Source organism: Alligator sinensis, unplaced genomic scaffold (assembly GCF_000455745.1).
Source record: "Alligator sinensis unplaced genomic scaffold, ASM45574v1 scaffold185_1, whole genome shotgun sequence".
NCBI classification, from domain to species: Eukaryota; Metazoa; Chordata; order Crocodylia; family Alligatoridae; genus Alligator; species Alligator sinensis.
The window spans coordinates 688,284-704,679 of record NW_005842649.1 but is presented as its reverse complement, the minus strand read 5'-3'; the positions used below and the strand labels follow the sequence as shown (position 1 = coordinate 704,679).

General features: G+C 40.8%; 1 protein-coding gene across 12 annotated transcripts in view; it reads right to left on the bottom strand.

The window, feature by feature from the left end:
- NFIB (nuclear factor I B) overlaps window positions 1-16,396 on the bottom strand; it is a 257,933-nt gene that overhangs the window by 50,198 nt on the left and 191,339 nt on the right. For all 12 annotated transcript variants that reach the window (XR_003096234.1, XM_014524710.1, XM_025215529.1 and 9 more), the window contains one exon: window positions 1,758-1,889. Coding sequence is in view for 11 of the 12 variants with exons in the window: in XM_014524710.1 (XP_014380196.1) it covers window positions 1,758-1,889 (132 nt within the window). In the remaining variant the exon portion in view is untranslated. The remainder of the gene's footprint in view (window positions 1-1,757; window positions 1,890-16,396) is intronic.

Below are 16,396 nucleotides of genomic sequence, written 5' to 3'. Positions count from 1 at the left end.
TTCCGGCTGAGATTACTGAGCTCTAAGTGGGGCCACATAAAACAACTATTGCTTGTGACAATTTCCATCCATACTCTGTTACAGTAAGAGATGCAAGACAAGCTAGCAGTGGACCAACTAGTGATTGAAGACAGTAGTGCAAGCAGAGGGAAAGGAAAACTTCTAAATAGAGGCGGTTCAAGGTCACCTGAGTTTCCAGCGTGGACATTCTGTGCCTGCCCTTGACAAAGCAAGTAATATGTTTATAGCAGGGCTGTCCAACTAGAAGCCTACAGGCCCCATCAGCTGCCTCTCCCAGTGTCCTAAAGAGAAGGGAAATTGAGTGGGGAATGGTCCATGTGCTATCTAATCTGCCTGTGCAGTGCAGGGGAAGGAAGGGCTATACGCTGCCCATGCAGTCTGTCCAGCAGCATACGGAGGGGATCTAGGGGCCTGTCCCCATAGCTTATGGCCAGACCTGACCACAGTGAAATTGGACAGCCCTGGTTTACAGCATTATTATTCTGTTTACTATTCTATCTTATTGCTTAATAAACAACATCTACAAATTATAACCTGAGGAAAATGCAAAACTCTGGATTAGGGTGTAGTTATGGTCAGAAAAATGACAACAGCATCTTCTCCCACAACAAATCAACTCCATGTGAGAGTCAGTAACATGATTCAGCTCAACTGAATGATAAAAATGAATTATGACCTTTCCCACTGCCTCAGCTATGCAGAGTCCACAGAAGAGTGAGCTGCAATCCAGAGAGCCTGTATGCTGCATACAGGACTGTTAGCTATTTTCTGATGGCAGAATCCTTAAGCAAACCAGAAAGACTCCAAATGGACTTTTACATCCCAATGTCATTTTGTAAGACTGGATGTTAGGATAAAAATAACATCTTTTTTTATTTTTAAATTGGAGAAATATGATCAAGTCACTGAGAGAAAAACAACATAAAAGAGTAAGCAGAACTGCATAGGAAGGCTAAAATAAATGGATATTCAGCCATAACACTCCTCCCTCCATCATCCAACTGTGCTCAAAAGACACATCCCTGCTTAAGAGTATGTAATGTGAGATAACCCACTGATGGTAGTCCCTTGCAGGGTCAAAAGCTAATATAGGAAGTTAGGGACAAAGGGTCAACTTTAACTACAAAATTCAATAAATCATGCAAGAAAGTCCCTAACTACTTCCTGACAAGTCATTATAGCTCATCGGCTATATTATTGCTTCAACCCACATAAGTAACTTCTCATTTAACGGTAAAAGGATTTCCACTACCCATTTAAGTCAGTAAATGGCAGAAATATTTAACAAATTACTGTACTTCTATACATTTTCCAAAAAAATGATATTATTTATTCCACTGATATGGGTGTTCCCTTTTTTTTTTTTTTCTTCTTTTGAGGCTTTTATTTGGTGTGGCATTGAATGAGTTATGTAAATACAATACACTAGTAGCAAAAAAGGTGTCACGGTTGTTTATGTTACGGAAGCACCTTCATTTAGGTTATGTATATGTTTATTCACAGGTTTATCTTAGCTTTAATAATGCTAATCATGTAAAGAGCTACCTGAGCTTTGTTTAATGAGAATTCTTTCAAGGATACCCCAACCTCAGTAACGTGCTTAATTCTCTTTCTACTTTCATCAGTAATATATATAGGATTAGGTCCATAATAAGGGACGCAATAATGGCATAATTATCATTGTGTAGAAAAGGAACAGAATAGAGAGGGTTTCTTCCTCCTTCATATGCCCTCACCACTGTGTGCAACTCCTGGGATTCCTGGATGGTGATGCTGGGGGAAAGTGCTCAGTCTTGGCGAAGAATCCTGGGGAGATGTAGGGCTGAACAAAGGCTTTTCAGGCTTCTTCATTGTAGGAGAAGACATATCTGCAATGGAAATACAACACAGCAGTCACATTGACCAATGGGAAGCATACACATGATACTTTGTAAAATGTAAAATGTTTATGGTTATGCTCCTTACTTAAATGCCTGTTCAGTTAACAACACTTCTAAGCACCTATACACATGACGGACCTCTGCTTTGATGCGTTCTAATTAATCGAGTCTTCTGTGAGTCTGCTAGAGAGTGCTAACTGGCGTGCTCCAGCAGCCTCCACATCACGTGTATACAGCATCCCCACATTTCAAAATGGTGGTGCAGGCACTTTAATTAAAGCTCACTGAACAAGCTTTAGTTAATGTACCCCTGCTGCCATTTTGAAGCGCAGGACACTGAATACACATGACGCTGCAGGTACTTTAATTAGAGCGACTCTCAGAGCGGCTCTAATTAAAGCGCCTCCCCACTCCATCGCAGAGCATGTGTATAGATGCCCACTGTGACCAGTAAACTAATTCAACATTATTGATTTTCAACACGGGCATAAATAAACAGTCATCGTTGTTTGGCCTACAAAACAGAACCTGCATTCCCTTCATAGCAATCAAGCATGTCAGTGAAGAAATCCAAGTCCTTTCAAGTTCCCTAGATGCTATTCAGTACCAGTCAGAATCACCATATTCACTTCTCCAACAGCATTGTATTCTTTACTATATTTTTTATTGGGACAATGTAAATATACAATGCATTTAAAGCATGTGTTATTTTTAATATGGAAATCCATGTTTTACCTTTTCTAAATGTGTAGTGACACAGTATAACCTTCCCAAGAATGCAAGATACACACTATTCTTGTACAAGTAGGACTTTCTCACTTCTTTCCCGCTGACACATCAACAAAAACATCTGTCAATGGAGATCATGGTAGTTGTGGCAAATAAACAGCTGCTATTTGGAAGGCTTCTTTATTTTTTACAAATATATTGTAAACATAATGAATTTTATCTGAAGCTTTAATTAACCTAAAGTCCACGACTGCACTTCAAAAATTGAAATTAAATCCTTTCCACTTTTTAATTATTTATAACAAACATTCAGAGGCTACACATGGCATGGTATTTGGAGTCAATCTGAAGTCAACAGGAATAACTCATATTTACTACAGGTAAGCTCATTTCTTAAGTACTTTGCTGGATCAGGGCCATGCTGCATTTGGAGCATGCTACTGTTGTCTTTAATGTGCACTTGTCACCTTATCACCAGGCTACTGCATTCTGCTCTGTTTAAATTGTGTCTTAAATCCTATTAAAAGTTGAAGATGGGTAAAATGGAGCCTTGTGAACATATTCAGTCAATGCTTATTCATCTGGCAGTTGTTTAAGGTGTTACTTAGTGACTTAGAAAACTTAGGACCTGAGGCCCCTGGCAGACACGCAGTTAAAGGCATGATGCAATCTGATGTGCAATCACCACAATAGCTCCTCCTGCCATGCCACAGAGACCAGGGGCCTGAGCTACTGATTAGATTCTGCCATTCTGCACCAATAGAGATACACTGAACAACTCTTCATGAGGCCCCAATTTTAAGAGTCCAGAATCTGGTGACCTTCATGGCACCCTGCAATGCTCCTCTTGGCAAGAGCGTCCCTAGAAAGAGAGGAATTTGTTTTATTTCCATGCTGTACAGTTTTTAGTGATTACTGTAAATTGGGAGAGTTGATTACATTGAACTACTGTAATTTCAAGTTATTCTGGATTGCACCTGAACACTGATGTAAGTGCATCTGCTCACTGTAGAAATTTAAATGAATAAATAAACAAACGGCTTCTTGACAGTAAAGATATGTTTATTTTTTCTGCTTGTACCACCATTTAACAAGGGCAAGATTTCCACGTGGTTATGGTCAAATTATTACATGCATCTGCTAATCTACCAACATTCTAAAAATATATATATTTCTAGTGCTCTCAGTGAGTCTGGAGCAGATATACTACAATTTCAGAAATGACAGATTATTTTGTGATGAAACAACAGCTTTAGCACCTTCATTTAAAACCCTTGTTTCATTTAAGAACAAGGAATGTTTCATTATTGCACTAGAGGGTTAAGATTTTATAAGTCACTGGACAAAAACAAATATTTGCTTTTCTGCTACATGTCTACTACTAGTGAGTAGTCTGTTACTGCAAAAACATTCCAAAGTTATTGTCCAAAAAAACAGACAGATTCATTAATGGCTCATAATCACAGCCTTTGACTAACACGCTGTGTCCATCACTGGCTGCCAAAAATTTATCAGTGACTGAGCACCTTGATAAATACTCTCAGAATACTTTCTGAGAGAGAATTATTTCATTATATCATATACATAAATATATTAAAAAGGAAAGACTAACTAAAGCCTGAATGAACTGGATGTGGAGAATCTTTTGCTTGTCTTTCACTGATATGTTCAACAAAAGAACTCCTGAAAGAATGAACTGTCTACTGCTTAGACATTCTGAATATGTCTGTAGCTCTAATTTCTAAAATGCAACAGAAGCTAATGTGACTGTTACTTCACAAAACAAGAAAAACTTGGGCTATTTAAACCAAAAATATTTTGGCTGCTTGAAAGAAGAATGCTTTATGAAGTGCAATGTAATCAGGGTTTCCATTTACCCCCTGGCCTAATCCCTAGTTTGAAATGAATTTATAGAAAAAGAGGCCAGTTGTTATTACAATCCTAGCATTTTGCCTTTAAAACTGTGCCACTTTTCCTGTTTCTACTTTTGGGCAAAAATAAATGTAGTCAATACCTAAGAATAGCATAAATTACAAAGCAACATGGAATACAACCAGCCATATTACTATGAGAGATGATGGCCTTTAAGTTGAGATGAATTCCTCTGGTAGTCAATAATACAAAATGTTTGAAAGCAACTATGAAACTATGGAAGTTTCACTGCCAGATGAACCCTCATCACCTGCTAAAACCCATATTAGGTCTTTTATTGCAACAAAGCGTGCTACATCATACACCACAGTGAAGTACTTCTGGAGGATACTATGCACAGCATACCTGACTGCTGGGCCTGAATGGGTGAAATACATGTAGCACTTCCTTTGTTAAAACAATGTACTTAGCATTGTGAAGTAATTCAGATGGCCATTTCCACCCCTTGTTCTCCTCTTGTATGCGCTGACATCATAATGGAGCATTCAAGTTCTATTCACAGTGGAATAACAGATGCAGTCTACAGGGGAGCTAGAACAAAAACTGTCTGTATAGGTTACAAAAAGAAACTGCAGTGGTCTCCTTCTTGACCAGGCTTGTAAGTCGGGTAAGAAAGCAAGAGCTATATTTTCTTCAGAAAATTATCAGCTATGGAAAAAAAATAATTATTAAAATTTAGGGGAGGCTGAATTTTTTGTCCTTTTATTAATAAAAATATGTATGGCCTATAAATACAGCACAATTAATTAAAATAATCTTAAAAGTTCATAACATTTTTACTGGTACCTTCAGCACTTACAAAATAAAAATGACTGATTTAGTTTTGCTTTAAATCATTTTTATAGGTCACCCCACATATATATTTTATTTCTTGCAACCTAGATATACAAAGGTAATGAGATAACAAGTGACTGAGAGAACATAAAAAGCAGGTATAGTTGTATCATAGCTTTCCATGAAAAAATACCTACCATCTAAGAAAAAAATGAGCGCCAAAATCAGCAATTTAGATCAGAACATATTTCTTTGTCCTCCCTAGAATTTTCTTAAGGCTTTAGCAAAACATAAATGTGTTTTTTAAAAATTCACAGGTGTGTTCCATATTACTCTTATGCAATATCCTTGTGTTATTATGGAGATATAGTACATACATGCCCAAATATTCTTGCATAATGTACTTCTTTTATTGTAGAGATATTTACAGTATATACATGCCCAAACTACTGCATGTTATAAATTCTGAAGTGTCACATCAAAGAGATAAAGGCTATGAAAATAAAAAGTGTTAGATCAAGTCATCTCCCAACAAGGTAATTCCATCTACAAAGGCAGGCAGAAAAAAGCCACTGTGAAGCATAGCGTATGTAGCCTGCTCATTGGCAGCTTGCACAAATGGTGCTCCAGATGTATATCTGTTCAAGACAGCCCAAGGCAACAATTTTGATCAATTCTAATGTGATAAAATGCTGCAGGGAAAGTGTGGAGAAACGTGTTTACGTCAGCCTTTAATTAAACTGTTGTTCGCGTCCAAAGAACCTTAGGAAACACTAATGAGACATGAGTTTCATCAATTTCCTCATCAAAGCAAAGACCCTCTTCCTCAGTCTGAAGCAGCCTGTCATCCAAGTAGCTCCCTGGATAAATGTCACATGGTGCACCAATCGGTAAGCCACCTGTTAACAGAACTTTGCTGGAGTCAACTCATCATCCAGGGCAAGTTCAAACATCCACCTGCCTGTTTTGGACACCTGCTCAATTGTCTTGTGCAGTATAGCAACATGGTAACTTTTCTATTTTGCTGGTGAGGCAGTGGGAACAGATGAATAAACAGAAGAGAATAAACAGAATTAAATCTATATGACTTCAATAATTATGCCTCCAAGTTATTATCTACCTCTTCCTGCTCATATCTTTGTATTGCTTATCTAATCTGTCTTTACAAGGTACATTCCAGTAGACCGCTATCCACCACCATCATTTAGACCTCATTAATTTAGCATTGCCTCAAGAAATGCAGATGATAATATCTTCTGGTCATTGTTCATGGAGTCATACTTTCATTACTTTACTGGAAAAAAAACCCAGAGTTGCATCTTTGTGTAAAAGTTCAAACCAAAGGGCCATTTCCAGACACAGCACTAGAGATAACAACACTATTCTACGTTTTACTGAAGAAAATTGAGCCTGGTTCCCCAGTGCCTCACACATTGTATAGTTATGTACATCTGTGTGCAAAGAGAATATAAAACTTCACCAGATCAGCATGGTAGCACTTTGTTCAGGTGGCTACAAAGTATACAATGTTGAACATTATGCCCATTAAATTCAGTAGAATTATACTTATTTCAAGTCAGCATAAGAAAACCAAATCAGTCTTCCAGCCTCTAAACAAATTAAGCTAAATATTATTGCATAATATACTTCTTTTATTGTAGAGATATATACGGTACATATATACCCAACTGCTATGGAAACTGGAGGTGCCCAGCACATCTAAACACAGGCTTCAAGGGCTTAAAACATTTCAGCAGAGGTCAGAGAACATAGTTACCATGATTTCTCACAAGCATATGCTAACTTCAAATGAAAAATAATTTGTTAATCAACTTAAAATGTGTTGATGGTTAGGAAACAATCCTGTTTCACAAAAAAACAAAGAATCAAGGTTTTAAATTTGCCTTTTGCTCTTCAGTGGGCGTGTATACACGTGACACTTTAATGTACATTAGCCTAAGTTAATGCTCATTAAGGGCAAACGTCTACATGTGCATGCCTTAATGCTGACTAAAAATCGCAAATTTAGGCTATTCGTGGAGGTAATCAAATGCAGGTATAGAATTTAGGCACTAGTAGTTAAAGCGCTTTAATGAACGCATAGACGCCTTAAAGCACATTAACTCTGTGTGTGTCAACTAACTTGGGACTAACTTTAGTCCCAAGACAGATCCCACACAGCGTTGATGTGCTTTAATGCCTGCATGCGTAGATGCCTGCCTAAACCCACTTAATGCATGTTAAGCTAATGCACATTCAAATTTCAGTACGCTTAAACGCATGTGTAGATATGCTCAGTGGAAAGAAAAGAAGACAAGGCTTGTTTTTCTCATGCAGTTTGTTTGTTTGTTTGTTTGTTTTAGAGAGAGAGAAAGAGAGAAAAATATTCTCAAACAGGCAACAGCCCGGTGGTGAGGATAATGACCTCTAACAAGGAAAATCAGGCAGAGCAGGGTTTTTGAGCTTGGATATTCTCTAAACCAGGCAGGTTGCCTAACTACCAGGTTATTGGCTATTTTCCATTTTTTATGCTTCAGCTGGTACTGTGCTGGGGATAGGTGCAGCAATATTTTGTGTGCCAGTACATGTACTTTGGCTTTCTAAAGGATATCTTAGATACATTTCAAAAGGACAAATTTTGTACTGAAGCTGAACCTTGTGTTTGAGAAGCAGCCTGGATGAGAAGCAGCTTTGAATAAAGCTGTGCAACCGGACTTTAAAAAATTGCCTCTCTGTCCAGATATCTTAGCATAAATAGTAATCATGTGCAAAATGTATAAATCAAGATGGCAGGCAAACTGTAATGCACACTCGATACATCCCAATAAAGGAATAAACAGAAAGTCAAAATGCTTCCTAACAACTTAGAAGTGAGAACATGTGTATAGTCATAAGGGTACCTCTTGCATTGTCTTTTCCAGAAGATGCTTTTTTTTGCATTGGTTCCATTCCAACCATTTAGTTCATAATATTTCCAAGCACCTTCAAAAGAAGTGTTGTGGGGTATTTTTTATTTTGTCATTTTGCAATGGATAGTCATTTTACAGTATTATGTTTTGTGATTAGTGGTACATGATCTGGGAAGAAAAAACTAGAGGATTCCTGTAATACTTTATCACTAGAATTAGCTGCACAGCAGGACAATGAAATGATACTGGGGGTAGAGGAAGGTTACAGCAAAGTAGGAAAATGCTTTGAAAAGATATAATTGAATTATCTCTTCAATTCGTTCTCTATTAATCTTTAATGTTCTCTAATCAATTTCATTACTTCATTTCCAATGGATGAAATGTATTCAGATACCAAAGAGAGAGCCCTGATGTAAGAACATTTGGCTGATCAAAAGCCTATTACAGCCAATGGGTGGCTTTTAAATAAGATAGGCAGAATTTTTCTCCATTCCTTTCCCACAACATTTCTATAGCTGTAAATCCTATTACTAATCTCTTGAACTTTATAATCCTCATATTTTATTCTTCCTATATTTGCACGTATACACTGTTGTGAAATGAACCAGTAACTTTGTTCTTCAGTTTCTGCTCCATATCCCTGCCCTGCCTGGAAGTTCTGCTCATGTTTTACAGAAATCCTATTCTGATCAGAAATGTATTTGGGGGCATATCACCCTTGTTAGTCTGTACCTTAAAAAGCAAGGGGAAAGTACTTGTATAGTGTTGTACCTGGATGAAAAGAATATGAGAAGAAACCTGCAAGAGTATAGTATTTACAAGGACTTTTCAGCATCATCTTTTGAAATTGTTCACTCTGTTGTTCATATAAAAGAATGTTCAAAGTTGTGTACACCAAATGTTCACAAATGTATCTACACGAACAAGTAATAGGGGTAGCATTATGGTGATGAGTACTCTATCACATAAAGACTAACATCTAAATTTCCTGATTATATTACAGATGAGAAGTTAAGTTTTACTGATTTAAAACTGTCTAGTCTAGGTTATAGAACTTTAAAAAATATGCACATTGACATTTGAAGTATTTAATTTAGGGCATTATTAATTTTGCCAGGCCTTAGATAGGCATTTTTAAAATTATATTTAAAGTGTGCGTGTGTGTGTACGCTTTTCAAACTGCATCCCCAAAATATTTTAAAAATCTGTAACATCATGACAGGACATACGGACTTAATACCATAACAGTTGTTTGATTTTGTCATGCAACTTGTAAGTAATTAGCTACCATAATGAAAAGAATCGTTTTGTTTAAAGTTACATTTTTTGTCCACTAAGATGACTTTGAAACTATGGCAAACTATGCTATAAGGCCACTGAGTGATAACTCTATACCCATTTCATCCAAACCTCTCTTCCTGCAGACAGGCACTCTGCTGTATCATTACAAAGTAAGACACAACTTAATGTGGTAGAGATATAAACTACCACACTATATTCTAATTTATGATTTATGAATCATAACCACGAGTCAATGACTTTGTGCCAAGTAAGGAAAAAATATCAGTACATAAAGAGTATTCTAGAATCCATCCTCAGAAAAGCAGTTTAAATACTAAGTTACCCTGACTTCAAAAACTAAACTCCAAGCCAAAACTATTCCTTATGTGGCAACTACATAAAACTTTCTCTATTATCCATCTGTACTAGTATGGCCAAACCTTCTTGAACATCAAACTGCTCTCCAAAACTGCTCAAATAGTGAGAATGTGAAATTACACATGCACAGAAAAGAAAAAAGAAAAAAGTATTCTAGCTATAGAAAGAAAGAAAACATTTTTTCTTCTTTAATTTTTCAGTTCATGAATATACTTGTCCATTCTATTATCCTTTAATTATCTTTTATGTGATTTCAGTCCACTGGATAGGCAGTGATAAAAAAGCATCCTAGAAAACAGTGAGATAATCTAATTGAAAAAGTCAAGCAAATTATACAGGATTTAGAGTACATTTAAGTCATTTATTAAATATTGGTGTGGTGGAGCACCAGTGGGGTGTTTGCCACTTGGGGATGCGGCAAGCTCCATGGGAGCTTGGTGACTGAGCAGCAGGGAAAACCTTCCCCAGGAACCATTTGAAGGGGGAAGGTGGTGTCAGGGCACTCAGGATGCTCTGCCACTTTAAGAACTGGGCCAGGCAGCAGACAAGTGCAGCCCAGGCCTGATAAGCAGCCGTCTTAAGCCTCAGGCCATCAAGGCAGGAGGCAGCAGTTGCTGCCTGGTGCTGAGGAAGTAACATCTTCCAGTGGAGCTGCTGCTTTAGAGATGGCACGGAGGTAAGGACAGAAGCTATAGGGCTCCTGGTCCTGGGCATACCCTAAAACTGCATCCTACCAGGATAAGGAGGCCTGGTGGTCCTGCCTGTGATGGGGCAGGGCCAGTAAATGCCAGGGTTGAGGACCATCCTGGTGAAAGGTAGTTTGGGGCGCCAAAGCCCCTGAGCCCACCACCTGGTGGGCTACATGATAATATCAGAGAGAGAGAAGTGGGGCCAGGGACATTCACAGGGGACACCTGAGCCCACTGTGGGTGTATGACCCCGAAGGGGAGCAGGGAAGGCCATGTAAGCTTTGAGACGCGCCTGAGCCTGAAAGGGTGGAAGACCCCACAAGGCGAACAGCTGAGGTCCTGGTGCAAGGGGGCAAGCTGCTGGCCAGGCACACCAACAAGTGGCAATTAAGTCTGCAGGGGTGTTCAATCCCAGGCCCCAGTGTATGGGGTGGAGTAGAGAGGGGCAGTTGTGAAGCCCTGTGAGCGAGAGGCATGAGTTGGGGCCCTGAGGGCAGGGGCTTGAATGGAGGCCCTGCTAGCATGGGGGCTAGGTCTAGGTGCCTGAGGCTGCAGGGGGGCTGGAGGCCAATGGGAAGGCAGCAGAGGAGGAGCTGCGAGGAGAACAGGGGGAGAACCATCAGCCCCTTCATGGAGAGCAGCTGGGGGAGTTACCCGGCTATTAGACCAGGGGCAGAGTCAGCACAGCACTTTGTGAACCGCCCAGCGATTGCTCAGATGAGGGTAGAGGGAGATGCCCAAAAGGCTGTACACTTGAAGTCTGGGGAATGAAGAGCAGCAAGCCTGACAACCCTCTGGGTGAGGGCAGGGGGAATGTGGTCCCTGGGAAAGAAGAGGTGGTACGTGTGCGGCCCAGGAAGGGCAGGATGGAAGAGACTAGGTGAGAGCCAGTGGAGATCGAGAGTTCTCTGTGAGAGGGAGGCGGTATGAGTGTGGCCCTAGTAGAGCAGAGCGAATGAGACACAATGCTGTGATGAGTTGGGCCCAGCCTCAGGCCGGAACTTATGACAGCTGTGAGCAATATCCGTGAGGCTTAGGATGCAATACAGGGGTGGCTGAAGCTACATACATAGGCCCAGAAGAACAGGGCATTCAATAGGCAGCCTCCTGCTTAATTAAGACCGTAATTCTTTAACAACAAGGCATGGCAAGCGAGACAGGTAGGTGGCATGTCCAGAGGTAGTGGGAGGCCAGCACTGTGGCTGGTTGGGGACTTCCCACGTTACCACAATTGGCATAGGTAAATCACTGAGACTCACTGTAACTCTAGGGGAAAACTCATGCCACAGCATCTTATTAATGCTAGGAATCCAGGAACTTGACTTATGAAATAAAATCAATACTGTAACCTTAACTATAAGAGTTAGAAGGATACTGGGAGACTTCAAATTTAACAAGATGACAGATGGGGTTAGAGATAAAATAATTTAAGGGAAAGCTATTCATTTAGAAATATTCAGGCAAGACATCTCAAGGATTATATTATGACTAATTATCATTATAAATGATACTTCTAACAGTTTAGGATTATTTAAAAGTTGTGATATATTAGGAGATTTATAGAAAAATCTGGGAAGTGAAGTGGCTTGGAACTCAAATTTAAATATAATCACTAAACTCAGAAAGAAACAAATCATCCTGAGCAATTATTGTTTGACACAGTTAATATAATGGTAAAAGAAAATGGAGGCTAAGAGTGAAGGTCAATGTGGTGTAACACTGTTGGAAAATAGATCCTATTACAAAAGGTTAAAAAAAAGCTACAAGCATAAATTACATTTTTTTTTAGCTAAACCTACATTTTCCCTACTCAGCTCTACCACAAATGAAGAAAAAACATGCTATTAAAAACAATGTGAGACTCCTTTGAATCCTTAAGGAAGCTGAATGAATACTTTACTCATAGAATCAGGACCCACTGGTTTCAGGTATCCTGAGGATCTTATCAATAGTAAAATAAAGCAAATCTCTATCAATTACATTTTATAGAGGCTGGACCCAACTTCAGTTCACACAACAGGGTTATTCACAAAATTGTTGTTCTAAATATGCTAATGGCCAAGTAATAGCCTCCTGCATATGTAGCTGTCATTGATATAAATGAGAGGTGCATGTACCTAGTTGAGGCAAGCTTTAACCTACTAGCTACATATGGAAAACATATATTGCAGTCATACCTAATGATTTTCTTTTCAAAATAAAAGACACTAGACCCATAACCAGTGTGGAATCAGAAAAAATATATGCCTTAAACTTTGATTATTTTAGTTATAAGATGACATAACCGCTTTGTGGAGAATTGCTGGCTCTGTATAGTAGAACAGATAAGAAAAAGTGTTCGTTCTTTGTAACTCCTCTGCAACTGCTTCGCTCACCGCGGCCTTGAAGATAGCAAAAAAGTATGTACAAATCTGATTTCCAGGTGCAAGAAGGAGGTTTGTGAACTAACCTCGCCTCCCCTGTTAGTTCCCATCCTGATTACAGCAAAGAAATAATAAAATAATATTATAACCGCTTTTCATGCTAATTTCACTATATGATCACGTGAGTTGTAAGCAACTGTTAAAAAGTATATAAGCCTCCTGATTTTGCTCTTGGGGGGGACCCCTTCCAAGTGCTTGGGAAATCCATGTCACTTTGGAATCCCCCCTACAGCTGTAGTTTCTTTTAAATAAAAGCTTCTGCTGACCTGACCCAAAAGTATGCTGCATGTGTTTCCACGACAATTCCTGGTGCCGTGACTCGGATCCAGAACACAGGCTGAGGAAGGAGGACCGCAGACTGCTCCCCCCCGAACTCCGAGGCGCCAATCTTGAGAGGTAAGAGACCTAATTCAAAATCTCTATTGGGGTTTCGGAGGAGGACTGCCTGTAGGCTCCCAACTTGGCCGTGGTAACTGGATCTGAACCTTGTTAAAACAGGTCAGTCTGAACCTTACTGCCGGCTAAAATTTTCTGTCTGGTAAAGGATCCCATTTTGTGTCTGGTAACGTACGTTTTATTTAGGGAGAAACTGTATGAAGCACCTTCATCCTACAGCACATCGGGCTTGTCGTTAATTAACTAAGGCGGTGTGGGGGAGGAGGTCTGGCTGACTGAATGAATGTGCATGTGTGTGTATTTAGAAATATGAGCCACTGACCAGGTCTGAGACTACGGTTGGGTTCAGCCGCCCCAATTCTGCCTGACAGGGCAGTTTTGAAAGCAAGGGGGCCCAACTGGAACCTCGTGACCCAGTGGACAGGGCTTCCCAGTGATTGAATAAATGTGTGTGTGTGCATTTAGAAAAATGAGCCACTGACCAGGTCTGGGACTAAGGCTGGGTCTAGCCGCCCCGATTCTGCCTAAAAAAGGTAGCGTCGAAAGCAAGGGGGCCCAGCTGAAACCTCGTGACCCAGTGGACAGGGCGTCTGAGTGATTTTGTCTTTTCCAAACCCCTTGTCCCAGTAGCTTCTGCCGAGAGCAGGAGTGAAAGGATTCCTCTTGTGTTTCCCATTCCCATTTCCATTTTATGAGCCGGTGTCGGGTCAGAAGCCTTTTGTCTGGGCAGTGAAAAACTGCGGGGCAAGGCACTGAGCGGCCCGGACATCCTAAATAAGCCTCTCCTACGTCTCCCTGTGTGACTGAAAATGGGAACGAGTCAGTCTAAACAAGTTCCCGTCCCCCCTAAGGGGACTCCGGCGTACTTTATGTACACACACTATTCTCCCGAGGCTTGCAAGTACCTGGATAAGTGGAACTGGTATACTAGGGATGATCCTGTGAAGCATTTTCCACAAGAAGGAACATTTGATCAGGATAAAATAGTGCACTTAAGAGGGGCTTTAGAGTCCCGTGGATCCAAAACACCACAAAACCAGTGGGACGCGTTCTTTTATTGGTATGATGAAATGTCCAAAAGGCGGACAGAATCTCAAACTAGGAGCCTAAAAGACTCTCAAGAAAAATTAAAACAGCAGTTACAAGCTGTTCGGGAGAAATTGGCTGCTCCCCCAAATTACACGCCGGCCACCGCTCCGATGTATCCAGCATTGCCCGGGGCGCCCCCACCACCGGAGCCAGCAGAGGATATCCTTGACCTTTGTTCGAACCCTGCTCTCCTGGGACTCCCACATCAGCAACAACCGGTTCAACATCAGGCTGCAGCCCAGGCTAGTAACTCATTAGCTGAAGCTCCTTCAGTAAATCCATCCACGGAGCTTAATAGTCCGGACTCATCCACCATATCTGCCACTCAATCATCACCAGTGTGGCAATTTACTCCTGGGTCACAACCCACCACAGGTGTATTTAGAAGAATGGGAATAGGCATGGAAAGATCTCCCATCAATCTTAGATCCCGAGCTGCACAAGTTTACCCCCTAAGACAAATGCCAGGCATTGGCACCGATGGACAAAATATAGTAACCGTGCATGCACCCTGGACTCCAGGTGATCTCTACAATTTAACTCAAAAATTCCCCAAAATCAGGGAAGACCCAGAAAAATTTCAGGAAGAATTGCAGACTGTTATAAATTGTTATAATCCAACATGGGCTGACATTAATCAGCTCATGCGATCGATTTTGCCCAAGGAAACTATGCTACGTCTGTATGCTGCCTGTACTTGGCCAGATCAAAACCCAGGGATTGGCCAAGACTTTATTGACAAGAGAAATGCTTTGGTTCAGGCAGTTCTCACAATTTGCCCAAAAAAGGCAGACTGGACCAAAATAAATACCTGTAAACAAAACAAAAATGAACACCCCAGTGACTATTTGGAACGCCTCAAACAGGCATTTGAACGATACTCAGGAATGGATAACCCAGTCGGAAATGCTAAACAAGCAATAGTGGCAGCATTCATCCAGGGACTTAACCCTAAAATTGCTGAGAAAATTCAAACAGTAATTATTGGCTGGGAAACTAAAGATTTGACTGAAGTCCTTGCTGCGGCTAACCATTTTCATAACAAATTGGAACGGTCTAAAGACAATGCCGAGTTTAAGTTAATGGCCTTACAGATTTCTCAGTTGCAGGGTCCAGGTAGAGGAAGGGGACGAGGACGGGGAAGGGGAGGCCCGGGTAGATTCAGGGGAAGAGATAGATCCTTGAGCCCACAAAACCCAGGCTATGGGAACCAATGTCATTATTGCAAGCAAGAAGGACATTGGAAATCAGAATGCCCCAAGCGCCCCGGCCAAGGACCCAGACCCCAGTCCCTGCCCCCACCTCCACTTCCTGTCAATTTTCCCAGTGTTGAATAGGACAGCCTGAGGGACAGTGACATCATCGCTCCTTTGCTTGCTACTGACCAATCTGGTCCGTTTGTTGAATGCCTTATTTCTGGTAAACCTGTCTCCTGTCTTGTCGACACCGGAGCATCCCGCTCCACGCTAAAGGCTGCTGAGTTTCCTTTTCTACCTTATTCTCCTGAAACTATAAATGCTGTCGGTATAGGCGGACAACCTATCCCACATCCCGTCTCTGAACCTGTCTCCATCTCTATTGGCCCTTTGTCTGAAAATCATGCCTTTCTTCTTAGCCCCTGTGCACCTGTCAACCTTCTTGGTAAGGATTTGTTGTGTAAACTGGGATGCGTGATTTATTGTAGCCCAGATGGTGTTTACCTTGAGGTACCAGAACATAGGGAAACTGAGCTTGTGGCTTTGCTAACCCAGGAGTACTCTGAACCTGACACTTCCTACTTGCAAGAGGAACTGTTGGCACGAGTACCTCCACAGCTGTGGTCCACCCATGCAAATGAAGTGGGGCACATGCTGAGTGCTGAACCAGTGCGTATCATCTTGAACCCTGCCAAGCCA